The sequence below is a fragment of the Lineus longissimus genome, chromosome 17 (assembly GCF_910592395.1).
Source record: "Lineus longissimus chromosome 17, tnLinLong1.2, whole genome shotgun sequence".
NCBI classification, from domain to species: domain Eukaryota; kingdom Metazoa; phylum Nemertea; class Pilidiophora; order Heteronemertea; family Lineidae; genus Lineus; species Lineus longissimus.
This window is the reverse complement of record NC_088324.1, coordinates 9972831-9998509: the sequence shown is the minus strand read 5'-3', so window position 1 is coordinate 9998509 and position 25679 is coordinate 9972831. Positions and strand designations below refer to the sequence as shown.

Sequence of the window (25679 nt, the reverse complement as noted above, 5' to 3'; positions counted from 1 at the left end):
AAGAGCTACAAAAATGGTTTCTACGTGGCAGAATTTTTCAAGATTTCCTCGAAATTTAACCATTTTACTCCTTCAAATATGCATCATTTTCGCCCTGACTGCGGCCCAAGGTGCACCCTCAATCGTAGAACCCGTAGGAGAAATACCAAAACCTGCCATGATCTCTCCCTCTGTGATGATGGCCATTTTAGTTCGGAACAAACAACATGCCCTTCCCTGGTTTTTTGCAGGGATAGAAAATTTACTCTACCCTAAAGACAGAATCTCATTATGGTTAGTTTTATGTCAATTTCAAGCCAAGCCATTCAGTTACTCGCTTTCATTCCTTTTTGCGAGCACAGGCCTTACTTTGAGACTGTATTAATAGCCATAGGGAACAGTCAATAGACATTGAGACAATCACAATCTCAGTCTCACTAACTAGTCCAATGAGCGATCTGAATCTGTCTGATGCAGTGACCCTGATCTGTCTCTGTGTCACTATGTCTTTCTGAGTCTGACTGCATTATTTATTATGCATATTTGCTGAAACTTGGCATTTTTAATTGCCTATTTGTATATCAATACGTCTTCACACACAATGGCATTGTTGAAATTTATTTCCAGTGCTTATCTACACAATTTTTGACAGAATGCAGTAGGGACCAGGTAGGTGCCATAGATTGAGCGTTATGAAGGCTTCAAGAAGTATCACTTCTATCTCACACTCACAGTATATTGGCACTAGCCCATTTCTATAGTCCCCCTTTACTCTTTCCAGGATTCGAGTTGATCACTGTGAGGACAACTCAACTGATGTCATCAACCAATGGCTAAAGAGGATGAGATCTCTTTATCATACTGTTGATTTGCAGGTTGATAACAGTACAACAGGTAAGGAAAACTCACATATATTGTAAAAATATGAATTTGACACTTCGCAAACTTGTTATTTTTAAGAGTAGAGCCTGTCTTGGCAAGGCAAAAATGGTCAGGTTTTGTCATCTAAAACTTGTGATTTCCATTTAGACATATATAAAAAAGTCTCCTCTCTGATTTTAAAGATCAAGGGTGTCCTTCTGTAAGTTTCTGTGATGTGTTTAGGATTCATAGGACTTTGAGGAAATGGATGTGATCTTTTCAGTATATGATGGTGAGCTGGGTCCGTCTGATTGGACAGCTGAACGCTTCACAAATGTCATACAGCTTCGTCAGGCAGCCTTGAGCAAAGCAAGAAAAATATGGGCTGACTATCTCTTGGTAAGTTCATGAAGTTATTACCTTGATTTTCTCATACAGAGGGGTCTATGTTTTGTTGTCCAAAAAAATAACAGTATCTTTTTTCCCAAGAAGTTCTACACAACTGTGGATGCAGATTAAGAAAGCTACAAATGCAGATGTGCCCAGGCTCATCTGTATTCCTACATTCTGTGTCAAACGCCATGAAAAATTGATGGTGTGTGATTCAGACTCGGATCTATGTTGCCAACTCCACTGACTGATAAACCTGACTCTTCCCCATCATTGGAATGAGAAATGAAATTAGGCCAATTGTGTCAGTGCCTTAGTCTTGAGTGTCAATGTCAGGACATGCTACATGCATGTAGAGGGCCTACACTGCTGTTGACTTGATCCTTCAACCCTCGTGAATTACACCAGAGTTGGAACAACTTCCCCAATATTGGTTTTTAAAATCTGATTTGTTCATAGCTATCTTGTCTTTCATGAATTGAATGGCAATCCCTTGTTCCCTTTTCCAGATGATTGATGCAGATAACATTATTGTCAACCGAAAAACATTGAATATTCTCATGGAACAAGAAAAGTAAGTCTACTCTGAAATAGCTTGTCCCCTAACTGTGTTGCCCCTCTCCGCATCCAAGGGTAAAAGTATACCAAGCTGACAAAGAATCCCAAGACAGCTTTAATAGATTTGATAAGTAACGTAGAAGTATCTGTCACCTACCATCTATCTGATGATCCTCTATAAGATATCAGTAGAGTTGAAATTCAAAACTCTGTGTTATTCTTTGAAGACTCTGTGACAGCTGTTGAAGCTATCTGATGTGCTAGCATCACTGGTAAGCGTTGCATATTTCATGCCTCTGCATCTTTTGTTTTCAGAACAGTGATAGCGCCCATGATGAACTGTACATCTGCTTCTCTATATTCAAATTTCTGGGGCGATATAACAGCAGAGGTAAGGATAAGAAACATATGATTCACCAACAATCACATACCAGTAGTTGATAGTTCAAAACTTTGTTTTGATCGTAAAATAGCTTGTGAGTTTATGATCTGCATGCCGCAGTCATGAATATGGGCCTGCACTGAGTGTAGGAATATGGAACTGACCTGAAATTTGGCACGATTTTTGGCTCATTCTTTCTGTTAGGTTGTTATATTTTTAACCCATGATTCCGTAATTGAGTACTGGGAGTTAAATAATCATCACAATATTTGCATAGAGTATGACATTTTCATACTCCTGTTGAATTATTTCAGGGCTATTACAGAAGATCTGATAATTATATCAGTGTCATCAGGCGTGCCGAAAGAGGGGTCTTCGAGGTGCCCATGGTTCATTCAACATTGCTCATCAACCTGAACCATAAGGATTCACGCAAGTTATCCTACGACCCAACTCCGCCGAATTATGAGGGTCCTCATGATGACATCATCAGATTTGCGTTCTCAGCGAAATACTCAAGTAAGATGTAGTTGTCGATGGAGTGGTTTAGGTGATGGTTGATCTGAGAATGAGAATGAAAACAAGGTGATTTCTTTTCTCAGGTTGATGTCATGAGGTCAAGTTGACATCATGAGCTCAAGTTGATGGTTTTTTTGCCAGGCATACCAGATATGTTTTGTTTATGTTTTTGCACCCCCATATCTGAAGTGCCTCTGATCGATAAAATAATTTGATTTTTTCAGATGTTAAGATGTACGTTGTCAATACAGATTTCTTTGGTTATTTGGCAAAACCATTGAGAGAGGAGGAGACCCTTGAAAGCGAGAAGGCATTGTTCACTCACCTGAAACTGGAAGCAACAGGTACTTACCAAAGCCATCTCTTTGTTATGTTGCAACTCTCAATGTGTGGTTTGGAAGCCCCCTCCTCCAGGTTATGACACACAGCAAGACTTCTAAATTCTTGTTGTAATGCTGCGGCATCGAATTGTGACGAAATAGTGCCACACATCAGCTGTTCAAGAGCCAAATGTCTTGGTGCCCCAAAAATATGCCTCTGTTTTGGCCAAAAATACGTCTTACGATGTACGATTTGAAGGAGGTCATCAACGTCACCAGCCTTGGTCAGGTACTCTTGAAAACGCCACCCCCATCGCCACTGATGTTGATATGACGTAATATGTATTTGTATATTTCAGTGGAAAGCAATGGGACGTCTTTGGCATCATCAAAATTCATCAAAGTTCCGCCAAGAAAAAAAGACAAGCTAGGGTTTGATAAGGTATGTGATATCTGCCTTTAAACAATTATTCAGTGAACAGATTGAACTTTCTATTGTGTGAAGAAGTACTTCCATGATTTAGAGTGGTAGACAGCCAGAGATGGTTTGCCAATTCCAATCATTCAGTCACTGGTGCACTCTTAACAGAATTGGCCACCCAGTGTCGGTGTGTGTTGGCATCAACAACTCTTTTGAGGCATCAAAGACATGGTGGATTAAGCTTGAAGTTATCTAAGCTCCGAGTATGATGCATTCGGTTTATATATATTTCAGGTGTATGTTATCAACCTGCGGCGTCGCCCTGAACGACGGAAGCGGATGGTGGAGGCTCTTGATTATCTTGGCATTGAAGCAGAATTCATTGATGCTGTGGACGGGAAGTAAGTTTTCAGTATTTTTCTTGAAATGTTTTATGCCGTGTTTTACAAGAACAAGTGCTGTCAGAGATGCTTTCTTAATAGAGAACAAAGAACCTCAAACATGTGAGAAACCTGAAGAATTTGTGATGTCCTTTTCCTGTGCCAAAGATTGGACAGTAATCCCAATTATCATCTAAGCAAAGTGATACGAAACCAGCACTAGAGCAAATGCTAAAGAAGTGGAGAAAATTTTCACCATTAGCAAGCAGACACGTACCCATACATCAGTTAAGCAAAATTATCCACAATATGTAGTAGGATATACTGTGTTGACATATTTAAGCCAGTAGAGGCGTGTCTATTACAAATATGTCTATATTAGCAGAAAAATGGGCATTTTATACAGGTGCCTCTCAACTGGCTTAAATGCGCCTACACACTGTCTGTCATTATGATTACACAATTTATTTTCAGGCAACTCAATGAAACTTACTTGGACAACCTGGGAGTTAAAATGTTACCTAACTATGCAGATCCCCATACAAAAAGGTAAGTTTAGTCCTCTTCAACCATTGTTTTTGGCCATGCTTCAGTTCTGTTTTGTCCCAATTGCAAGTTGCTGACAAATGTGGAGTGGTTTGTTACAGGGAAGCTTCAGTTGATTTTCAAGTTGTACATTGCACTTCAGTCACTTGGTAATTTAAAATAATCAAGCCATTTTCATCTGAGTTTACTTTTGTATCATACAACAGAATACAATACAAACTTGTACATTTCAGAGCGATGACCTATGGAGAAATAGGCTGCTTTCTTAGTCACTACAACGTATGGATGGATGTTGTCAAGAATGACTATGGGAAGATCATCATCTTTGAAGACGACTGCAGATTTGAACCCCTGTTCCGATCGCGATTTGATCATAATATCCAAGATGCGTATGCCAATGTGCCTGATTGGGATCTCATGTAAGTTCCTTTGTTTACTTGTTGTTGAAAAAGGGAAGTTTGCTGGAGTAGTTTTCTGCCTACTTGCCTTAAAATAGCGGATTTTGACACCATTTTGTTACTTTTTGGATCTTTAGGCCTGCAGGTAATTGTAAAGGTTAAAAGTTTTAAAAAGTTGGCATCACATGCAGTATCTTCGTAAAATCATTTTGCAGATATCTTGGACGAAAAATCTTGCAGCTGAACGATGAGAAATGGGTTGACAATGCAGACCATCTTGTCAGGCCCCAGTATTCCTACTGGACGCTGGCGTACGCCCTTACGCTCACAGGTGCACGTAAACTACTCGGCCAGAAGCCTCTCGGCAAATTGGTTCCCGTCGATGAGTATCTGCCCATCATGTATGATAAGCACCCAACGTAAGTGACAGAAAATAGCCTTAAAGGTTTCTGAATTGAATACATTTTCCGTGGAGTGGAGCCCGAGATACCCATGCTAGAACTTGGTGCTTTAGGCCCTCAAACATTCATGCTTCGCCCTCCTTAATCACCTAGCTACTCCTACGTTTAGAATGTTCCACCCAGAAGCCCCTCACAGTGTACGTCATCTGTCAGTGCATTGTTTTATTCTTATGAGTCGAGCCTTACTTTTCAGGGTGAAGTGGTCAAGCGAATTTGAGCCACGTGATCTCGTCACGCTGTCAACAGCACCTCTACTGATCCATCCCACACACTACACTGGCCAGGAAAATTACATCTCCGACACAGAAATGTCAAAAACAATCGACGACAGTCTTAAAGCGAGACCGAGACTGTCTAATGATGAGTTATGACCCGAATAAGCCATATCAGTATCATTGTTTATTAAAAAAATTCATGTTAAAATATTGATGTATGTTAGTTAATCCTTAACTGCCAGTCCCATAGTCAGTGTGGTTTGTTTACTGTAGTACTGTGACGATTTCTAAAGTGAGAAGAATTTGTTTGTTTGAAATTATGAATAGAATATATTCTTCAGTCACTTAGTATTGTCATTGTGTCGTTGTGGTTATCTTTATCCTTGTGAATATAGACATAAATCAGCCATGAATACATCGAAGTTTACACTACATGTTTATGTATAGTATTACAGTACTATGTTGACACTGTTTAGCCAATTGAGAGGTACCGGGGTACAATGTACAAAAGGCCTTTCTTACTCGTAATAGTAAAACAGTGGAGCCTCAAATGGCTATATCAGGTTGACACAGTATGTTAATGATAATCATTTTATACTGTGCTGGTCACAGTGCTATCCCATCGACAGAACCTGTCCTAAAAAGAGGTAATACTCGTGTCTTGGGCATAATATCGTTATTTTTTCTAGTCCGTGTTGCCCAAATTAAAATGTTTCAGAAAAAATTTACATTTCATACTTTTTATACCTGCATGAGATTAGAATGCAAACTGGTTTTAATGCTGTCTCAGTAATGTTCAGCATATTTGGAACTTTCATAAGATTCATATGGAATTGCATTTGGTTCTGATTTCACACACTTGAAGTCTGTTTTGGAAGGAGAAATTCACACTTTTCGGTTAGGCGGGAGAAAGGGGTAACTATTATCTTTACTCGAAACGAGTGATCAAGAAGAACGAGAATTCCGCTGGGGGGGGGGGGGTCATTTTGTTTACTGCAATTGTTGGCACCCCGTCAATAATCTGGGGTTGAATGGAGATAACACAGCCTTTGATAGCTGAGTTTTTCAGGTATTTGACTCTTTCCTCAAACAGAAGACAGTTATCATAATTGTTTGGTTTAGAAAACAAGAGCACTGGGCTAACGGGTTTCTGATTACCGAGTACTGAGTGGTAGTGTAACTCTTGCTTGAGGGAAGTGGCGAATACATGAACATACTACATGTACTATTTCAAAATTGCTTAGATTTGTCATTTGCTCTCTATTTCCTTGAAGAATAAGAATTACAATTACTTACAGGTTTGATATATTTGGCACATTTTGTCAAAACTTTCTTTGTCACCCAAGTGGTGACCTTTCTTTAACACAATTAACCATGCTTGTTATTATAATAATTGATAGTTATTACCTAATAAATACTCATGAAATAAAGCTTTTTTACCTATTATATAAAGTTATGTGTTTTAGTTGCTCGAAATAGTCACGACTGAATGGCTGGGACAGTTTCACAAGGTGAAACCTGTCCTGTATGTTGCGATGGCTGGGACAGTTCTCTTGGTCAATATGGAAGTCCATCCATAGTTGTGATCACGTTGTTTGGCGAGCATGGAAATTAGTCCATATTGGGCTTCCAAGCCCAGATGGCTGTGCATCATGTCTCAAATGAATATCTATATTGTGTATGATGGCAGTAACCACGTCTCGGATGAAGCACCAAAGGTGTCAAATGGAGTGTTTAAGTACATCCATATTGCCATACACCGGCCGCCAGTGACAATAACTCCAGTAATGATACTACAGATGAAAACCAAATAACAACACTTTTGATTCCAATCATAGACATTTATTTAATCATGACTAAATCATGACTAAATCATGAACTCATTAAAAAAAGTATAAGTTACGATACAGGTACAAGACATAACAGTATATTCCAAACTTTCCCCAAAGATCAAGATCATAACCATATTTCCTTATGCTTCAGTTCCTGTAAACTCCAAAGGAATACTCTATACCCAACAAAAATCACTTCAGCCACAGATTCACAAAGCACCATAATAATGAGTATTACATGTATGTTACTCCAATATTAGCTTTTGGAGAATGTCACAATAAGCTAAGTTCCATGTGATGAAAATCCTGCCATGCCAGAACAAGTGACCTACATTTTGAATGTCAGCTAGTGTCCAATTTCCACAACAGTGGGAACAGCCCGACAACGCAGGAAACTGCACGTTTTTTTACAGCTGCTGGTTTAATTTCGATGCAAGTTTATGGCTTGGCAAATGTAACCGACTACAAAGCAGTTTCCCACGGTAATGGAAACCTTGCGTCACTATGTACTCTTCACTGTCAAGCAGTTCTTTATAAGTTTTGTTGCGCATCACGAGTTAGCCGCTGCTTGTGCCCCAGTGCTTGTTTGTGGCTGGCTTAGCGGAGCTGGTGGTGAATCCATCTGTGGGATCACGAAGCTGATCAATTCAGAGTTCAACTGGGCGAGATCAGCATCATGTTTTGAAAAGATTTTCACCGCATGGGCAAATTGAATGATTCCTGAAAAGAGAATGTATGATTTTACTCATTTATTGATGAAACAGACCACCACTAACACTCAACAGCCAATTACAACATGTACAATAACAGTTTCATCTATATGAAATCAGGTTTTAAGTTTTGTTTTGGACCAATTTTAGTACCTTCTCCGTCAGCAGAGAATCCATATTTCTGCACCACATCCATCTGTATCTGCGTTGTGATAGGGAAAACAATCTGCATCATCTTCAGCATGTCATTCCCCGCATTGTCCCTGGCTTCTTGGATCCGTGCATCATTCTCTGGCATGTGGAATGCCTCAAGAATATCGCGCATTGCAGCTGCAAAAAATGTATAAAAGTGTAAAGAGGAGGCCAAGCATATCTGTAAGATTTAGACCTGGTGGACGGTGGTGGACGCTGCATGTCATCAGTCATGATGATGTTTAGGATGGTATCAGGCTGTTTCGCTACATTGCCAGTTCGCTACAAGTCGTTTCGCTACATGGTAGGTCGTTTCGCTACATGGGTGGAGTCGTTTCGCTACATGGATGTAGACGAATCTGTAATTACGAAGACGAATCTGTAATTGTACTATACTCGAGCATTTTTTCCCTAAATTCACAACAGATATTTAGCCCGGAGTTTAGCACAAACTTGAAAAAATAATGACTACATCCATGTAGCGAAACGACCTACGATGTAGCGAAACGACCTACATCCATGTAGCGAAACGACTCCGCCCATGTAGCAAAACGACCTACCATGTAGCGAAACGACCGCCACATGTAGCGAAACGACTTGTAGCGAACTGGCAATGTAGCGAAACGACAGTAAACCGATAAAATGTACACAGGTCAATTGCTCCTTTTTGGTGTGCAATTTTGGACAGAAAAAAGGGTCAGAGAGGGGAATTTTTTTGTTTAAAGTGAAGTGTATATACTAAGATTTATCAAGACAACTCCAAATTCGATTTGTAGTGAGAAAGGAATATTCTAAAGCACCTTTCGCATCTTCAGCGGTAAAATTCGGACCAGCGGTAGCCATTTTGGTTGCGGTTTCTTACATCCTCGATATACACATCGAGGGCTGTCGGAGCTCTAATTATGAACTAATGGTGGCTTTACCTGTTATCACTTGAAGAGGTCCGGTCGTTTCGCTTCCTGACCGTTTCGCCCCCAGTTGTTTCGCTCCAAATCGAAGTCGTTTCGCTCCCTGACTCACTCTCTTGTATTGTAAACTCCCAAGGTAATTCATTTGTCAACCTATCTATACATAAATGAAGCTCATGAGAGGGGAGCGACGAGGCCTGTCTACTGTGTCCGGAGCGTAGTGTTATGAACTTGCCGAGGAAGGTCACATGACAGATACGACTAACTTGCATAAATTAACAAGCCCCCTCGCTTACTATTTCGAAGTGCGGCCTTTTCACGGATTCACCATGCCAGAAAATCCGGAGTGAGTTTTTCGCCATATTTTGTCAATTTTCTCAAAATCTTGTCACCATTGATGATGATAATGTATCCAATCAATCAATTACATCACGTTCTCGTTTCAGAAACGTTACAAGTTGGGCCGATCAGGTCGAATTGACTGAAACAAGTAAGTTTTTTCATCAAACATAGCCTAGATTAGATTGTAATGCTTTTGGCTGTACATTTTACATGTAGGCCTACTGCATATTATTCAAATTCTAACATTTCGCGAACTGTACTAGGGCCTACCACACTATCACTGACTTGGTCTCAGTGTCTGACTGAGTCGGTCTCTGTCACTCTCACACTGAGCCGACTGGTGGCAACAGGCAAATAAATTAATCAACGTCTGCTCTCCTTACCTTGACCGTCCTTGTCGTAGTTTCACTGTAATCGGTTCCATCACCAGCACCACTGGCCCTTTGGCTTTGCCTGATACGCCTGTACCACCAAAGGTCGAGAAAACGAACTATCTATTCTATACAATTTACAAAAGATCTTCACGATCAAAAAGGCTGGCAGCGCCTGCAAAATTTGAACTTGAGACATATTTTCAAGAATTAGAAGGCTATGTTTTTATCGTTTTGATTTTGCTAGGTGAGTTACCTCCGCCAGAGGACGACTACAATGAACGGACTGGAATCAAGACTAACACCGAGTACAAGTATGATGATGATGGAAGAAAAGTGAAGGTCTGGGATTTTTTCCTTACTAATTTTACCCATGCTTGAGTATCTTTAGTGATATTTTTCTAGAACATTGTTATAAGCAAGCTTATAATATATTGAGAGTTCATTCCATTGAAAAGCTTTGACTTGTATGAGACTATTCTTAATGATACCTCCATGATGCAGTCAAGTCCATTCAACTCTTTTTTATGGCATTTATAGGCCTAAAATGAACACTTCTGCAATTTTGGAATATTCCAGCATGTTGTAAGGTCATGTATGGCATGTGATTGAACACTGCTGCGATAATGACAGTAAATCATATGCAAATAAGTTACAAATTAGCCATCATCTTGATTTGAAAACAACTTTATTTCAGGTGGTGAAAACCTACAAAGTGGAGGTTAGGAAAGTCTCAAAATCAATCGCTCGAAGAAAGGTAGGTCCACGTTTTTTTGTCAGTTGCGGCCGGGGGGGGGGGGCAGACACTGGAAGAATGTGACAGAAGATATTGTATGCGCCAGTACCTCATAGAGAGGTGTCCTGATCACAGAGATGCAAATTGAGAAGTAATGGCTAATTCCTGACCAAAATCAAATAACTGTCCTTAGTAAATAGGGTGTCCCGCTTATGGAGGTGTCTGCTAAGGAATATTCCACTATATGTTTCAGGCATGGAAGAAGTATGGCTTGGCTGCGAATGATCCCCCTGGACCTAATCCGTCCAACACCATCATCTCTGAAGATGTATTCATGCAATGGGTTCACAACAAGGAGGCGCAACTAACGGAACAAGATGATGACCCGCTGGCCAAGCTGAAGGGACAGAAGATTGTGGCATGTAGGATCTGCCGCGGTGACCATTGGACCACAAAGTGTCCTTACAAAGATACACTGGCCCCTCTACAGGTAAGCTGGGCTTTTGCCAAGACATTTTTTCTCCCCAGGTGAGGACAGTGCCCATGGTCATTTGGTCCGTGACCCACGACCCTTGCTACTGTGTTCCTAAAAGCCCTTCATCGTTCATTCATCATCGATGTGTTGTCTGTGTCGGTGCTGAGAGCCCCCTAATCCCGAGTCATTTTCCCCTGATACTTCTTCACTTGCTAATCATTTGCATTGGTTTGTAGTCAAGCTGGTTGAATAACTGTTCACTGAATATCTACAGGTACTCTATAATATATACTATATTCAGATACGACATGGACGACCCTTCAAATTTTATCCAATTGTACAAAAACTAAAACTTTCCACATATCTCCCTGGGTCTGTTTGCTTTCCCCAACACCACGGACAAACTTTTCATCTGATTTTCAGGAGACATTGGGTGAGGGTGAGGTGCCAGACGGCACGACCGGAGACAAAACAGATGGCGCAGATGCTGGGGCCGCTGCTATGGGTTCGAAAACGGGAAAATATGTGCCGCCTAGTCTAAGGAATGGTGCCAATAGGGGGCGTGGAGAATCAATGCAGAAGCGAGGTACGTTTATCAAACCTTAGTCTTCTCTTAGTCTTATCATCACACAAAAAGCTGTGGCTATCTGTCAACCAGATTGCGCTCTAAATAGCCATTTTAAATCATCTACAATCACTACCTAACATATCTGCCACACTCTCTCTCTCTTCGAGGATCCCGCGAGTAGAAATTGCATATATAGAAGTAGCTGGTTGTGTGCTTGGTCACTGACAAGAGGAAGCTAATTGTGTTTGAGTGAATATCATATACCGGTAATTTTTTTTCTTCAGATGAAAACGCCACGATACGAGTGACCAATCTTTCTGAAGACACAAAGGAGACCGATCTACAAGATCTGTTCCGGCCGTTCGGTGGAATATCAAGAATTTATTTAGCAAAAGATAAATACACCGGACAGTCAAAGGTGAGCATATTTAATACTAGTATACTGTACGTCATATTTTACTATCACGCAAGACTTGGTTATCATATGAATATATATCGTCTATTCTGCTATCCACCCCTTCCTGTTTCCTCTTCTTACTTTACGTGAGTATGAATTAACTTATGTGATCAAAGATGGTTTTACCTTCCTCTTTCAGGGCTTCGCTTTCATCAACTACATCAAAAAGGAAGATGCGGCTAGAGCGATAAACTCTGTGTCAGGGTTTGGTTATGATCATCTCATCTTGAATGTTGAATGGGCAAAGTAAGTGATCGGATGTTCGGACACTGATTTGTGGAATGTTAGTGTAAAGCACCCCCCTCCATATCCTGCACTAACAGTGAGTGCGGGTGTGGGTGCATGACCAGGGTTTTCTACGCCCCAAAAGTTACTTATTCGCATTTTAACTTTGCCCTACAATACATGTAGTAAATATTAGCCTGCCTAGGCATGTTTTCCATTACAATCGTTGATATCATGTTACCAAGGCTGTTAGAATCTTAGTTTAAAAGGTGATTGTCAGTTTAAAGGTGATTATCTATTTATACCAATATTGTTCCTAATTCTCTCGCTTCAGGCCATCAACAAATGCAACTTAGAAGTAGCCACAGTGAAGAATATCAATGAAGGGGAAACTCTTTGACATTCCCTTGAATAGCTTTGGTGGATCTTTGAATACGAAGTTCAACAAGCCAGCAAGCTCTATTAATATAGGAAGGAATTATATCTTGAACTTTCCATCAATTTGGGACACTTCATTGAGCTTGAAGAGTGAATACTGTTAATGTACATGTAAACAAGTTATTGATAAGTGAATTTAGAAGTCATGTCTTGGTTGCTCTGTCGTAAACCACCGTGTTCACTCTACATGTATGTACTACAAGTTATTGTGAAAAATATAATTGGGTATGGAAATATGTCCTGTTTGTTTTTGTTTGTCCCGTCTGCTCTTGCAACACCAGTTATGAGGGTTGTTAGCTTTGGTCGAGAAAAATATATTTCGGGTTGACAACTGCAAAGCATTTAGGAGCTTCAAAGAGGAAAGGAATGGATATTGTCCTCTTCAAGTGTTGTTTTTGCTCTACAACCATTCTGTGGCATAGCTGGGATTACTTGCTGGACAATTTTACGTAACCCGTTAGTGACCACCATTGATTGTGGAGGTAGTCTTTAAAGGGGATTTTGCCCGACATGTACCACCTTGACAATATCGGGCCATTTCACTCGATACATACTTACTCTCTCAATGGAAACATGCGTAGGAAGAAGTTGTGTTGCAGGCCGTTTGCCAGAGGATGTACGTCTACCAATGTTTCGGCCAACTCTTCGGTCAACATTTTCTCGGGCAGTGAAAATGAACCTTCTCATTTCCTCTATAAGTCTGGCACTGATCAGTAAACTCGAGTCTGCCTGATGAACATGTAGGCTCTGCAATGAGGTTCCATTCAGAAACTCGCGTATGACTTGAATATGCATCAATTCATGAGGTGCCGTAAGGGCATTGTATTGCTCATACGAAGTTTGCTTTAAGGCACTTATTGAAGGAATGGAGGTTGCCCAGTCTCATCACTGAATGGCATGGCATCTCGTGAAGAGACAGGCAGGCGTGCTTTGTACACACACCCTTGAGACCAGAATGAACCCACAGAATGAACAGAAGTGGAATGTTCTTAGAAAATTGGAATGTCCATTTTTAACTTTATTTCAATATCTAAACATACAACAAGCCATATGAAATAATTTCTTGAAAATATATAAATCTACATGTAGATAACAAAACAGTACAAAATAATCAACACTACGCAGTTGAACCTGGTTAAAATCTAAAAACCCCAATTAAACTGAGCTTATCTTGGTCCACAATCCATCACATCAAACTGTAGATCTTAGCAGTCAACCTGGCCTTTAAATATCTTGATGATAATAAATTATAACTGACACCTCATTTGATTTTATTCTGTACATAATGTTGGCATTGCATGCAGTACCAGTGAAGAGAGGAAACAAAGGACATAAATGTAAAAAGTTATAAAATTGGAAAAAAACATTTGTTCTTCATACCATCACCTACATGTACAGTGAAATAGCTGCCAGTACCAGTAGTAATCATGCCAAATTCAACGTGCATTTATCTGTATTACTATAATGCAACATAATCTATGCCAATAATGAAGTGATGATAATATCACTAGACTATCTAGAATAGCTAACTCCTCACAGATGTCACTAAAGGCTAATCACTTCATAATGCAAAACAAGACCTTTGAAATAATCTCAAACCACTTCCAAATCCAGGTTTTTATGGGAATTGACGCCAGATCGAGTGTTACGGAAATACAAATCTTCCCAACTCCTGTAGCGTCTCCTGCACAAAAAGTCTCGCACATTCTGAATATATCCTTGATGGAATGGATTGTGCGACCAGCTCAGATGTTTCAAGTATGTAATGCGACTGTGAGAGATCATTTCCCACGTCGTCTGGTTGACACACATGATGTACGAATGGAAACACAGCAGTCCCGTCACGACGCAGACGCCGTTGGATAGCCAGAACATATTCATCAGCAAAATGAAATTCTCTGTGAACCATTGGTACCACGTATCAGTCCGTGTGAAGCATCCCCTGAAAAAGAAGATTTAAGACATATCAAACAGAACACATCAGCTTATTCAGGATCATATCTCAACAAAGTTTTCACCAGTGCATGACAGCTAGATAAAAGTTATATCCTATATAATGTGGTAGGTATCTATAGCTGACTTTAGGTAGTCCCCCAGTACAAGGGCCATGGTTTACAAAGACGTATTATAGACTCATTCACTCAATTCATTGCTAGAAGGTTCAAGGAGATGAAACAACTTACCATGTCATTTTTGTCGTCCACAGTATCAGGACTTCAAAGATAAACAACCAGATCAGGAAATATTTGTGTGTACCTTCTCCAATACACGTCTCCACCCAAGGACAGTGATGGTCAAACTTGCGTACACATCGCCCACAGTCATGGCAGTGGTGAGATCTCAAAGGTTGCTACAGAGAGAGAAATATCCTACATAAAATAACAACGTCATGGTAATCTTACAAATCCAAATCAACTCACTGGTCCATCTTGTAAAGGTTGCTAACTCTGTCCACCACTTCGCTTTTATCCCAATCGATGTACCAAAGTGAACTGGGAATTCAGGGAATAACAACATGATCATAATGAATTCCAATGGAAAGCCCAACCATTAGTGGAATTTGAAGTGGTGAAATCAGAAAAGGATATTTTCGCTAAAATTTAAGGCTGCAAAGTTATATGGGTTTACAGTAGGCTGTTGTGTATATACAGACTGACCTGAATTCCACAAAATCCACATCTCCTGTGCACACCATGGGTTTCCTCAGCTACTCTCCTGCTATGCTCATCACCACCGTCATCATCTCCGAACATATCCAAAAGATGTGACTCATGGAAGATACGAGGAGACTAAACATTTGGAGAAAGACGTTTAGAGTAGATCGAAACAGATTTATTGGTTGATCAATAGGAATATCCTAACCCTGGAGGTCAGCTCACGTCATCAGCAGACTGATGAAGAAGTCCTTTGTGTAAGGAGTTTTTAGCAATATCTTTTGGGTATTGACAACGTTCCTGTTATCAAAGTGTCTGCTGCTCAAGATTTTGTCAAGGACAAAGTCATACCAGTTTCTGATCGACACAGCAAAGTCACAACCTTGAATTTCATTCATGGCCAGAGTGGCCTATAACTTTGTAAACAGCTGGATCTTGGCTTCGGACAAAGTTGACCCAAAGGTTTTGAGGCTCTTTTTAAAGCTCCCCTCAGCTCTACCAAGCTGATTTAGTTAAATTCAATTTCCAAATCTGATGAATTTTCCAGATCTAATGACGAAGGGATATAGTAATGGTCCATGCTCTTTACAATTACATGTATATACATACATTTGGACTTGACTTTTCATGATATCCATGATAAACTTCCTGCATACACTATCATCAAAGAAATCTCAACATTACCTTATTTTCACCTGCTGTTGGAACAAATCCAGGATCCGTAAAGCACACCACATAGTAAGCCACAAGGCTCACGATCACTAGTATCAAGTAGATCAGCTCAAATGTTGGATCACTGTCATCATGCATATGTCGATGCAGCTCTGAAATATTGCAGTTATAGAATGTAGTTTGTAACTCAACTCACTTGACCTCATTTTGGAACTTCATATGTGAGTGGGGACCCAGCAATCTGGTGAACAGTTCATTACCAAACATGGAAAAAGACACACATTCAGCTGAGGGAAATGATAAACACTGAATTCACCATAAATGTACTGTATACATGTATATGTTACAGCATTGGTATAATGTCTGTACTCCCTGAATTCACCATAAATGTACATTATACATGTATATGTTACAGCATTGGTATAATGTCTGTACTCCCGAGTTGTAAGTCCGACTCATGATGATGTTACTACTGATTACAACATTAACTTTGTTGTTTTCACACGGTCATGATGGTTGCAAACTTGGCAACGCCAACGGGGATCGCCTGCAATAGCCAGAGGCAGGCCTGCTAAGGCCCATGGCGATTAAGTGGAATCTCCGGACATATCCATTTGGCTTAACAATAACATCCATGCTGACCACTGACCAGGACCACACCCCGCGCTGGATCTGGATAGTGGATGGATGGAACACCAACACAACCGACCTGAATCCTTCGTAACAAGTGTCAGTGGGATTCCCAAACACAGAATCGTGTTGAAAGTTCGAATTGCAAGCTTGACCCATTTCCTATGTTTTCTCATCAACGCCTTTGCCTGCAATGCGGCCTGGATATTGTACATTTTGGCAGAAAACTTCACTTTTCAATAATCCAGTAATTTTGAGTCATGGGGGCTGACATATTGGATGGAGAAAATGTCAAGAAATTAATTGCACTTCTCGTAACACTTTGATCGTTTTTTCAATGAAATAAACGCTCTTCATTGTATCAGATACTCAATAATATAGATTCAAAATATTTGTATTCTAGATCTTGTTATATTGGAATTCTTTGCATCCGGTTTTATGATTAAAATCTGGACTTTATTCTGCAGTGTTCTTTAAATCGCTGAATCAGATCCCCGTCACGTGACTTGAACGCACTTTGCAAAATTCTCTCGATAAATCGTTTATTTTAGACTCTAAACATAATTTCTTGGTGAGATTTGTTGGTGAGTTAGTAAAGTAAGTATTCAAGACCATTTAGAACTCAATCGTGGATGTTCAAATGTACGTTGTTGTTCGTAAATGTATCTCGTAGCTGACTTCCTTGTTGGTCGATTTTGCAATTTTTTGGTGACAGAAGTCGCCGCTAGGTATCGTTGCTTAGTTTGCATTTTGCAGGTTTTTACATCTCATTTTACATTTACATCTGCATAAAAGTGCCAGTAGAATGTATGGCTTCACTTCAACCTTCGTATTTACATTCATCTCCTTAGGCCCAGATCCAGTCTCGTAGCAGCCACTGGACTAACTCGTCGACTGTAGGCCTACTAGACTAGCCCTACTAGTAACTTAAGGAGCGCACTCGCTTCTCTTTGCAGTGATGGCCATGCGTCGAAATCACATCTCATCACTTGATGGCCGAGCAATCCTGTTTCATGTTCGTGTGTAAATTAGTCACTGTAAACCAATACTTCTGTCCCAATTCCAACCAACACAACAGTCCTACTTACTGTGTCATACATCTTCTGGAAAATGGTCATGATTGATGAGGACAAATTTGTCTGTTTCTTTTTAGAGAAGCTGCCAATATGGCGCCCAACAACTCTCTTCCAATCCATGGCAATGAAAAGACGATGAACCTGAACAACCTCATCCTGACCAACATACTCTCTTCGCCATACTTCAAGAATAATCTATACGAGTTGAAGACCTACCATGAAGTCATTGATGAAATTTACTACAAGGTGAGTTGTAACAAACTTTTTCCCAGACACCAGACCTTTCAGTTTCATTTCATCGAGTTCTAAACTTTGAAGTGCAAATTCTTTTTCTTAACATTTTGGCATTCATCCTGCACAGAATTCGGATTATAAGCCCACCCTTATTAATTCTTTACACTAAAATGCGTCTTATTCTTGACTGTCAATGTGGTATGTACACATTGCTTTAAGATTCATTTTAAAAAGTCTTTATAAACGCTTTCTTATGTTTAGGTGAACCATCTTGAGCCTTGGGAAAAGGGAAGCAGAAAAACAGCTGGACAAACAGGCATGTGTGGTGGGGTAAGTGTGGTTACCACATTGACTGGGTTAAGAGCAGGAGAATCACCATAATAAACCGATGTTCTAAATGCCCTTGACTTGGCCAGCAAAGTTTAATCATCATTGAAGTAAATCCTCCATTGTTGATGTATGGCATATCATGAACTTTTTATGTTGTTGTCCAAAATTCGAGGTGCTTTTTAACAGTTAAGCATGGCACCTTAGAATCTAACTTTACATTATTAAATCCCTACTATGTGCCCTTCATTGAGTTCGACAGAGTGCACTGCTACGAGCTTGGATACTTGACATAACTCTTCATTATGAATGGGAAACTTGTCTTTTAGGTTCGTGGTGTCGGAGCCGGTGGTATCGTATCAAGTGCCTTCTGTCTGCTATACAAGTTGTTCACCCTCAGATTGACCAGGAAGCAAGTGAATGGGCTTATCAACCACAAGGACTCGGCTTATATAAGGGGTCTTGGGTTTCTGTATATTAGGTGAGTTTGTTGATGAAAAGCCATTCGAGTTTCGATGTACTACGATGCAGTTTAACGAGACTTGGATTTGCTGAGTATGAAGTTTGTGCAGGTGCCCCTCGAGTGCTAGTATAGGCTACAGCAGATAAATTTGTGAAAAATCCTGACAACAATATAGGCTATGCCACAAGGTACTTAATGTTTGATTTGTCTGTTTGGAGTCTGATCTGTCTCTTTTAACAATGGAAGACAAATCTATCTTTCCCTAGTGCTATTCTGATATTTTGTTCTTTTATTTTCAGATACACACAGCCTCCGGCTGATTTATGGGAGTGGTACGCTCCTTATTTAGACGATGAAGAGGTATGTGCCATGGGATGGGGGAGATAATGGTTCTATTTCAGCGGTGTTTGTGTGTGTGTTGTCACCGATGTTCTCCACGCAGCAAGCTTGAAAAGAGGCCTAGTGCCCTGAAAACCTGTTTATAATTTTCCACATCACGGACTTGGTAAGTCGAATGTTGAGTGCTAGTTCAAATTAATGAACAACACATAAATGTGTGTGAAACCCCGTTGCCCCACCCCCCTCAGTGTGGAGAACTCGGTGAAAAGCACATAAATATGTTTCTATCCAATTATTTTTACCAAATCTGATCAGGAATAATTTAAACTGATCTGATCGTTCCCAATCTCTTCAACTTTTCATGTGCTCATGTCTCCAACTGGTAGTCCTAATAATTTTATTGCTATCCTAAATTTTGGGCCGAGAAAATGTACTTTATCACGTTCATTGTCCATATGTCTTGACTAATCAGGAAATTGAACATATGAAAACGTTTGCAAAAAATCCTTGGGATTATTTGGCCTGCTTTTCATTGACACTTTGTCATCGTCAGCATCAAATTATAATACTGTTGCTCTTTATGCATATCTGTTTGTCCTCATAGGTTGACTCTTACTCTAGCTACAGACACCAGATGGCTCTGCTCAGCATGGAGGTGGTGTGCGCTCAGGCAAGGCACCCAGTCGTCCAAGCTTTCAGGAAATAACCGCCATATTTTAACAGTATGTACCGCACGGGCCTCTTCTCTTTCATCATACTGATACTTATAGCTTAGCGTAGGATATCACGGGTCAGCGATGATTAAAAAAACCTTAAGAACAGATTTCATGGTTAAAAAATATTGCTAGGTTACAAGGTACTGTAACCACGCTGCTGTTCAGCTTGCATTTGTTTATTCAATAAGGCCTAGAATGCCCTTGAGAGACCATGCTTTCAGTTGAAAATTTGAAATGACTGAAAAGTTGCATTGGGTGCTTATAAGCACCTTTTCAACAGTATTTATACAGTAATTCAACCCAGAATAGTAGAATTACTGTATAAGTACAAGGTGGTTAGAATAATAACACAAGTGCAATCAATTCGTATGGTTGTGAAGTACATGTAAGTATTATAACAAAGTTGTTACTATTATAAAAAAAGAATCGGTTATTCTGTTGAGCAGAAAGGCTTCGGTGGTTAGTATTTGTTTTCTTATTGAAAGTCAATCAAGTCTCTGATGACAGCATTCTTATTATGTTTGCTTGTTTTTCAGATGGTTCTGAGCAGGCCCTGGTCTTAGTGACACATTGCAGTGCTGTGGGGTAACTCCGTTCCTTCCATGGACTGCAGTAAGTCCAAACACGCCTTGTAACTTTGCTGTGTGTATAATGTTACATTTCAGGGAAATTTGATGCTTTGTGCTTGCCTTTCACTTGCTAGGCCTATGCTAGTGAAATTAGAAATTGCGCAAAACTTTTTTAAGTCTTCTGATGCAAAAATAAATTTTGTTAATCGCGTATAGGAGCTTTCTTGTTTTTGGTGTCCTTGTCATGTTTGCCACATTTGTTGACGTCGGGTCTGTCATGAAAACGTAAATTCTTCAGTGAGCCCTGGTTAGGAAAATTGTTCAAAAAATGTTCATCTCTTCGGTTCTATCGACAAAGTCAAAATATAAAGCAAATACTCTGTACTATCCACCAACTCGAAACCTGTCCCATTTTAACTTATCTGTTTTCTCTTGATTGTCACTTAATATACACTGGGGTAAAACTCAGATACCCATTTTAAATAAGTGTTTCTAATTTCTTCAGGGATGGCCGAATACACACAGTAACACCTGAGAAACGGACAAAGTATTCTTGCTAGCGACAGGTAATACGAATAGGCACAATTATCTGTCGGAGGACCTTGGTCCCAGGGTCAATAAACACTACCAGTTGCAGATTACGATAGCAGTGATTTACTCCTGTCGCCCAGGTTTGTGGAGAGGATGCTTTGAAAGGTTTGAACAGTTTTGTTCTTATTCTTCGATTCTTAAAAATGCTAGGGCCACTTTTTATGCATCTTATTACAGTGTTGTTGCATTTAAATAGTCAGTTGATCACATTTGGAATCTTGTGAAAATCAGTTTACCTCAGAGACACCATCAAGATAAATCCAAACTGACCAACCTTTGGTGCTTAAATATTGCCATATAAAATAAGTCTGGCATTTGAATCGGTCGTTCAAGGGCGATGTTAGCAAAAAATTACCTTGTAAAATCAACTATAAAATTCGTCATGTCGCGGAGAGCAGGGCACCGCATCAATGCCACCGCCTCTGAAAGGGTATGAAATGAATTGCTTGGGACAGCATGGTGAATATCAAAGCTGATGCCTCAAGCGGCTGGATTCTGATGCAGCTCATCCAAGGGCTTTGATACGACTTGTCTTCCAGCCTGAGTGGTGATTGAAGAGAGAAGTCATTTGAATGCAATTTTGGTGAGATTCTGATCATGTTTCTGCAACATCTGTGTGTCAGGGTGTCTTGGATAAGTTTATAACAGATTGAGAGGCATGTTCACACTGGGCCTTTAAAACGTCGAGTCGACTTCATACTGTTTCAGCTCTTTCGAGACTCAAGTGAACGAATGACCCTGTCTAATAAGTGACCCTAGCTATTGTATTGTTCAAGCCTCTGGAAGCATCTTCTCCTCTACGGCTGGCAGAGGGAGACTTGAGCACATTTTTGCAAAATGCTGTACTGTTGAAAATATGAAATCAACTGGGTTCCTGTAAAGGACTTTTGAATAATGGACTTGTGTGCCTGGCAAAATTTAAGTAAAGATTTTGAAAGGCTGATGTAGTTTTGAGTTTAGCTACCTCAAGTACACTTATACTTGAATTACTGTTTGGTGTTGGGGAAATGGTCTTGACGTGGGCCTTATTTTCATACTTGTAAGATGAGGGCAGGCATTTCTGTTATAAAGATCTTTGAAGCACATTGCGGCCTGTGTTATCCACTTGGTTTCATGTTTACAGCAGATAATCAATCATTATAATCATGTTTTTTTTATTGAATTCCCCTGTTATTTTATTGAAAAAAGGCTTATGAATGAGATTGGTGTGAAATTTTCTACGTGAGATACTTTTTAAGTTGGTGTAAAATTGAAATGTGAGAAGAATCTTTGAATTGACTTGGCCTTATTCATAGCCGTTTCTATCTTTGCATTGATACCAGAACATTAGTAAGACTCGTCTTTTTTCTTGCTTCAGGAGGTTGATGTGAAAGCTGGCGGAGGCTGTGTGTTGCCGATCGGGGAAATCGCTCGACAATTCATGGTGAAATTGGAATGGTGGTCAACGTTGTTTCCGCGGATACCGGTCCCGATACAGAAGTCGATCGAGAACCACATGAGGCAACGAAACCAGGAAAAGTTTGCAGCGCACGAACAGGAATTAGCAGCACAGGGTGCGGAGGCAGAGGGTGGAGCTGGAGAGGAGCATGTACAGGAAGAGGCGGGTTATAATCAAAAAAGGTTGGTAAAATTACAATCGCACCACACAAAGTAGGTAAATTGTGCATCAAGAGAAACTAGAATTGCATTTCATTGGTCATCCGACCACAACAGTAATCAGCCCCTTTGCTGCGGAGCCATTTTTTGCCTGCACTGACCCGTTCTGAGCTGTGGATGGTAATGATAAACTGTGGTTACTTTTAAATGATGGGATGTTGTGTGGACTGTTTCCCACTGTGGCTTCTATAAGACTTGTTACCTGTTGATTTCTTTACTCATGAATTCGGGTATTTATTTCAGACCAAATTCAGCAGATCGACCTGACTTTAATCGAGAACCAGAACGAAATAATGACAGGAACCGGAATGAAGATCGACATTCAAACTCACGGAGTCGTGATGGTCACAAGGAACGCAAGAGATCACGATCACGTGAACCGTATCCATGGCAGAAATCAACTGATCGGCGGAGATCGCGGTCACGTGACAGGTCACATCGGCGCCGCGAGCGCTCACGATCTCGTGACCGCCATAGTAGACCTGATCGCTATGATAAGTACGATTCAAGATCCCGTGACCGACATCATCGTCCAGAAAAGAGCACACATTCCCGACGGCGGTCAAGGAGCCCGCGTGATCGGGGGCGCTCCGATAAGGGTGGCAATAGGGAGGATTCATTTGAGAGAGACTTGCGTCGTGAACGTGAACGGCAGAAGCGTTCCACGAGTGACTATTGAGCGTTTGGGGTGATATTTTCACAAGTGTATTAAAAGTTGTCCAGCTGGGGCAAAAGTTTTATTGAGGAAAACAGTTCTTTTCATCGGGAATTTTGTAGTGATGTGGTACATGTAGCCAATTTGTGCGAAGTTGAATTTGTAGGAGGCTTCAAGGCTAGGCTAGGCTAGGCTAGGCTAGGCTAGGCTAGGCTTGGCTAGGTTGTCCTGCCTATTGATAGAGATTCTTACTACTTGAAATCGAGACTGTTCAGGTTGATATTAGTTTCACGGGTGTTCTGGAAACTGCAAACCTCTTTATTTTTAGCAAGCCTAATATTTTTGCGAGTTGATTATACACTGGGCTAATGGTTGATCTTTGAAAGTCCATCTATTCACCAAAATCAGTAAGGGTAAAAGTATGAGAGTTAAATTTTCATTCAAATTTAAGGTTGCCAAAAATACGAGGTTTACAGTTAACTAGAAACCAAGATGTTTTGTATATTGGGAGGGAATCAATGGGTTATACATTTAAGTTGGCCCCTAAATTTTCCACATGCGGGGGGGATGATTTATTGTCTGAGAAAGACGCGGTGATTTGTTCCTCTGTACTATGTAGCATATTGTAAACGATCCTAAAATGGTTTCATTGATACTGTCTGTTGGGTCCATATTGCATTTAGAGGTTGACCTTACATGTGTCTGTTGAGCCATGCCCTCCTTGTTTATGACAAATAGGAAAACAGTGTAACTTCGCATACCCTGCGTGTAAATCTTTTTGTATAGAATTCTGAAGTTATTTTGCAATTTCTTTCATTGACTGTACGAACGAAATATATGGGCTGTTGTAATATCACAGCAAGAAGATATTGACCTTGCTGTAATTGTGTTTGTGTCCTAGAATATGTATGTATCTATGGTGAGAAATGATGCACTAGGAAATTTGAGAGTTGCTAGGATACTGTAAACCTGAAACTGTTTGTGCACATTTTTAGTTTTGCATTCATTAGGCCGGCTTTTGTCCAAATTAGCAAAACAAATAATTAAATTCACAAGGAAAACTCGCCCCTAACATCTGGTTGTGACGAAGTTTCAGGCTTTACCTAGATAGTCTTTGTGACTGGTTCTGATAGATTCCCTAAGTTCCTACATGTATCCGTTTTGTGACGTCCTAGTACAACATCTCTTGTCTTCTGTTCATTGAAACCAATGAAAAATGTCCAAGGGCACAAAAATACTGTTGTGTAACAAAATCTTTCGGTGTATCCACACATTTACTTTTATATCAGAAAGATCAAAATACATTGTAATGTTGTTACAGGCAGCACGACTGGGAACATGTTTTGATGCTGGTGTAACGGTTTTGGTCTCCATAATTCAGTGTCTCATGCAATGGGCAGCTATAGAGATCATAACTTTTCAGCGTGGGGGGAAAAAGGCTATATTCCAAAAAGGGGAAGCTCTCAGAAATGGAAACACTCGAAAACGTTTCACTGGTAGTCTCAAAATACACTGTCTTAACACAAGCTCTCATTATTGAAGTCGTGAGTCCACTCCTTTTGGATTTGGTCTGTTGATCACGAGTGCTTGAAGATACAAGAATCGTAGCGATTGATCCGACATGGATTTATTGATTCACACAACATCAGCTCCGATTGATTTTATAATTCTGGTGTTATCAAGCACCCGTTGTCACAGGCTCTAGTGGCAGTCTGTACTGGTGGAGATATTCCGTTCTGCTTCGAGAATGTGGGTTGGACTAAGTGAAGATCTGTATTAGTTCCATGTCGGGCACCTACAGTCGCTGTCCCTGCCAAAACTCAAGCTGTGTCGGGGAGTGGCCCATACTTTCTGCAACTTCGCTGAGATATTTCAGCTGGTATTGGTATTAGTCAGGTGATTTAAAAGTGGACCATATGTATTCGCCAGGTGATTTAAAGGGGGATTATATGTATCAGCTGGTGGTCAAATCGAAGGTCTTCATGAGGCTGATGTTCAGTTGGGGGAACAGGGTCGTCCTTGATTCAGCATAAGATAAATTCCTCATAAAGGAGTAATTAGTTTTATTGTTCTGTCCAATGGGAGAGACTCCTATTTGGGACTAAGTGTAACTTAATCTGATCAACCTGGCTTCTGCCTATAGCCTCCTTTGATTGGGAGTCCAAATCAGTATTTGCTGATTGTCTTAGAAATGTGAGGCTGGGACTGGGTTGAATTTTTTTAAGTGATTCCATGTAAAATTTGTTCTGTATATTGTTTTCTGTATCATAAAATAAATTGATCATCTTTTTTATACAATGTTTATCTTCCGATGCTGTAGTGTAGTACAAGGTCAGTTACTCCAAAAGTTGGGAATGGTCTTTACAATGATGGGTTGGGCCAAAAATTGATGGCAGGATTTGATGGTGTAAAG

At 40.2% G+C, this 25679-nt stretch overlaps 5 protein-coding genes across 7 annotated transcripts; 3 read left to right on the top strand and 2 right to left on the bottom strand.

Moving 5' to 3' along the window:
* Positions 1-15: 15 nt before the first annotated feature.
* LOC135501203 (procollagen galactosyltransferase 1-like) lies at positions 16-6856 on the top strand. 2 transcript variants are annotated; one of them, XM_064793133.1, is made up of 13 exons: positions 16-273; positions 761-873; positions 1124-1239; positions 1740-1804; positions 2104-2179; positions 2485-2689; positions 2914-3033; positions 3369-3451; positions 3725-3831; positions 4285-4359; positions 4590-4775; positions 4970-5173; positions 5409-6856. In XM_064793133.1, exons 1-13 carry the CDS (start codon positions 158-160, stop codon positions 5584-5586), a joined length of 1644 nt encoding a protein of 547 aa, XP_064649203.1. In that variant the 5' UTR covers positions 16-157; the 3' UTR covers positions 5587-6856. The 2 variants fall into 2 exon arrangements, with proteins under 2 accessions (XP_064649203.1, XP_064649205.1); XM_064793135.1 differs by lacking the exon at positions 16-273 and adding an exon at positions 633-648.
* Positions 6857-7262: 406 nt separating this feature from the next.
* LOC135501205 (protein C10-like) lies at positions 7263-9057 on the bottom strand. The gene is made up of 3 exons (XM_064793138.1): positions 8965-9057; positions 8126-8302; positions 7263-7982 (listed from the first exon to the last, which is right to left on the bottom strand). Exons 1-3 carry the CDS (start codon positions 9005-9007, stop codon positions 7813-7815), a joined length of 390 nt encoding a protein of 129 aa, XP_064649208.1. The 5' UTR covers positions 9008-9057; the 3' UTR covers positions 7263-7812.
* A 303-nt stretch (positions 9058-9360) lies between these two features.
* Positions 9361-12918, top strand: LOC135501204 (eukaryotic translation initiation factor 3 subunit G-like). Of its 2 annotated transcripts, XM_064793136.1 has the most exons (9): positions 9361-9418; positions 9519-9562; positions 10033-10127; positions 10483-10542; positions 10775-11011; positions 11420-11582; positions 11849-11982; positions 12161-12267; positions 12581-12918. In XM_064793136.1, exons 1-9 carry the CDS (start codon positions 9402-9404, stop codon positions 12600-12602), a joined length of 879 nt encoding a protein of 292 aa, XP_064649206.1. In that variant the 5' UTR covers positions 9361-9401; the 3' UTR covers positions 12603-12918. The 2 variants fall into 2 exon arrangements, with proteins under 2 accessions (XP_064649206.1, XP_064649207.1); XM_064793137.1 differs by lacking the exon at positions 12581-12918 and having other exon boundaries at positions 12161-12271.
* A 763-nt stretch (positions 12919-13681) lies between these two features.
* LOC135501350 (palmitoyltransferase ZDHHC12-B-like) lies at positions 13682-16907 on the bottom strand. Its single transcript, XM_064793418.1, has 5 exons — positions 16720-16907; positions 16023-16162; positions 15342-15473; positions 14868-15034; positions 13682-14626 (listed from the first exon to the last, which is right to left on the bottom strand). Exons 1-5 carry the CDS (start codon positions 16853-16855, stop codon positions 14278-14280), a joined length of 924 nt encoding a protein of 307 aa, XP_064649488.1. The 5' UTR covers positions 16856-16907; the 3' UTR covers positions 13682-14277.
* Positions 16908-17137: 230 nt separating this feature from the next.
* Positions 17138-25564, top strand: LOC135501191 (pre-mRNA-splicing factor 38B-like). Its single transcript, XM_064793111.1, has 7 exons — positions 17138-17237; positions 17794-17962; positions 18212-18280; positions 18607-18758; positions 19040-19100; positions 22313-22575; positions 22855-25564. The coding sequence occupies exons 2-7, from the start codon at positions 17807-17809 to the stop codon at positions 23288-23290; spliced, it is 1137 nt and encodes a 378-aa protein (XP_064649181.1). The 5' UTR covers positions 17138-17237; positions 17794-17806; the 3' UTR covers positions 23291-25564.
* Positions 25565-25679: the final 115 nt, after the last annotated feature.

Excerpts from the sequence above, each read along its gene's own strand:
- LOC135501203 (XM_064793133.1), top strand. The coding sequence starts at position 158 with ATGATCTCTCCCTCTGTGATGATGGCCATTTTAGTTCGGAACAAACAA. Across the intron at positions 874-1,123 it reads GGTTGATAACAGTACAACAG|TATATGATGGTGAGCTGGGT; the intron begins GTAAGGAAAACT and ends TGATCTTTTCAG. Across the intron at positions 5,174-5,408 it reads ATGTATGATAAGCACCCAAC|GGTGAAGTGGTCAAGCGAAT; the intron begins GTAAGTGACAGA and ends CTTACTTTTCAG.
- LOC135501205 (XM_064793138.1), bottom strand. The coding sequence starts at position 9,007 with ATGGCTACCGCTGGTCCGAATTTTACCGCTGAAGATGCGAAAG. Across the intron at positions 8,303-8,964 it reads TACCGCTGAAGATGCGAAAG|CTGCAATGCGCGATATTCTT; the intron begins GTGCTTTAGAAT and ends CATTTTTTGCAG. Across the intron at positions 7,983-8,125 it reads ATTCTCTGCTGACGGAGAAG|GAATCATTCAATTTGCCCAT; the intron begins GTACTAAAATTG and ends TTCTCTTTTCAG.
- LOC135501204 (XM_064793136.1), top strand. Across the intron at positions 11,012-11,419 it reads ATACACTGGCCCCTCTACAG|GAGACATTGGGTGAGGGTGA; the intron begins GTAAGCTGGGCT and ends TCTGATTTTCAG. Across the intron at positions 11,983-12,160 it reads AATACACCGGACAGTCAAAG|GGCTTCGCTTTCATCAACTA; the intron begins GTGAGCATATTT and ends TTCCTCTTTCAG.
- LOC135501350 (XM_064793418.1), bottom strand. The coding sequence starts at position 16,855 with ATGTACAATATCCAGGCCGCATTGCAGGCAAAGGCGTTGATGAGAAAA. Across the intron at positions 16,163-16,719 it reads ACTTGTTACGAAGGATTCAG|AGCTGCATCGACATATGCAT; the intron begins GTCGGTTGTGTT and ends GCAATATTTCAG. Across the intron at positions 15,474-16,022 it reads CAACAGCAGGTGAAAATAAG|TCTCCTCGTATCTTCCATGA; the intron begins GTAATGTTGAGA and ends CCAAATGTTTAG.
- LOC135501191 (XM_064793111.1), top strand. The coding sequence starts at position 17,807 with ATGGCGCCCAACAACTCTCTTCCAATCCATGGCAATGAAAAGACGATG. Across the intron at positions 18,281-18,606 it reads AAACAGGCATGTGTGGTGGG|GTTCGTGGTGTCGGAGCCGG; the intron begins GTAAGTGTGGTT and ends CTTGTCTTTTAG. Across the intron at positions 22,576-22,854 it reads GCGGGTTATAATCAAAAAAG|ACCAAATTCAGCAGATCGAC; the intron begins GTTGGTAAAATT and ends TATTTATTTCAG.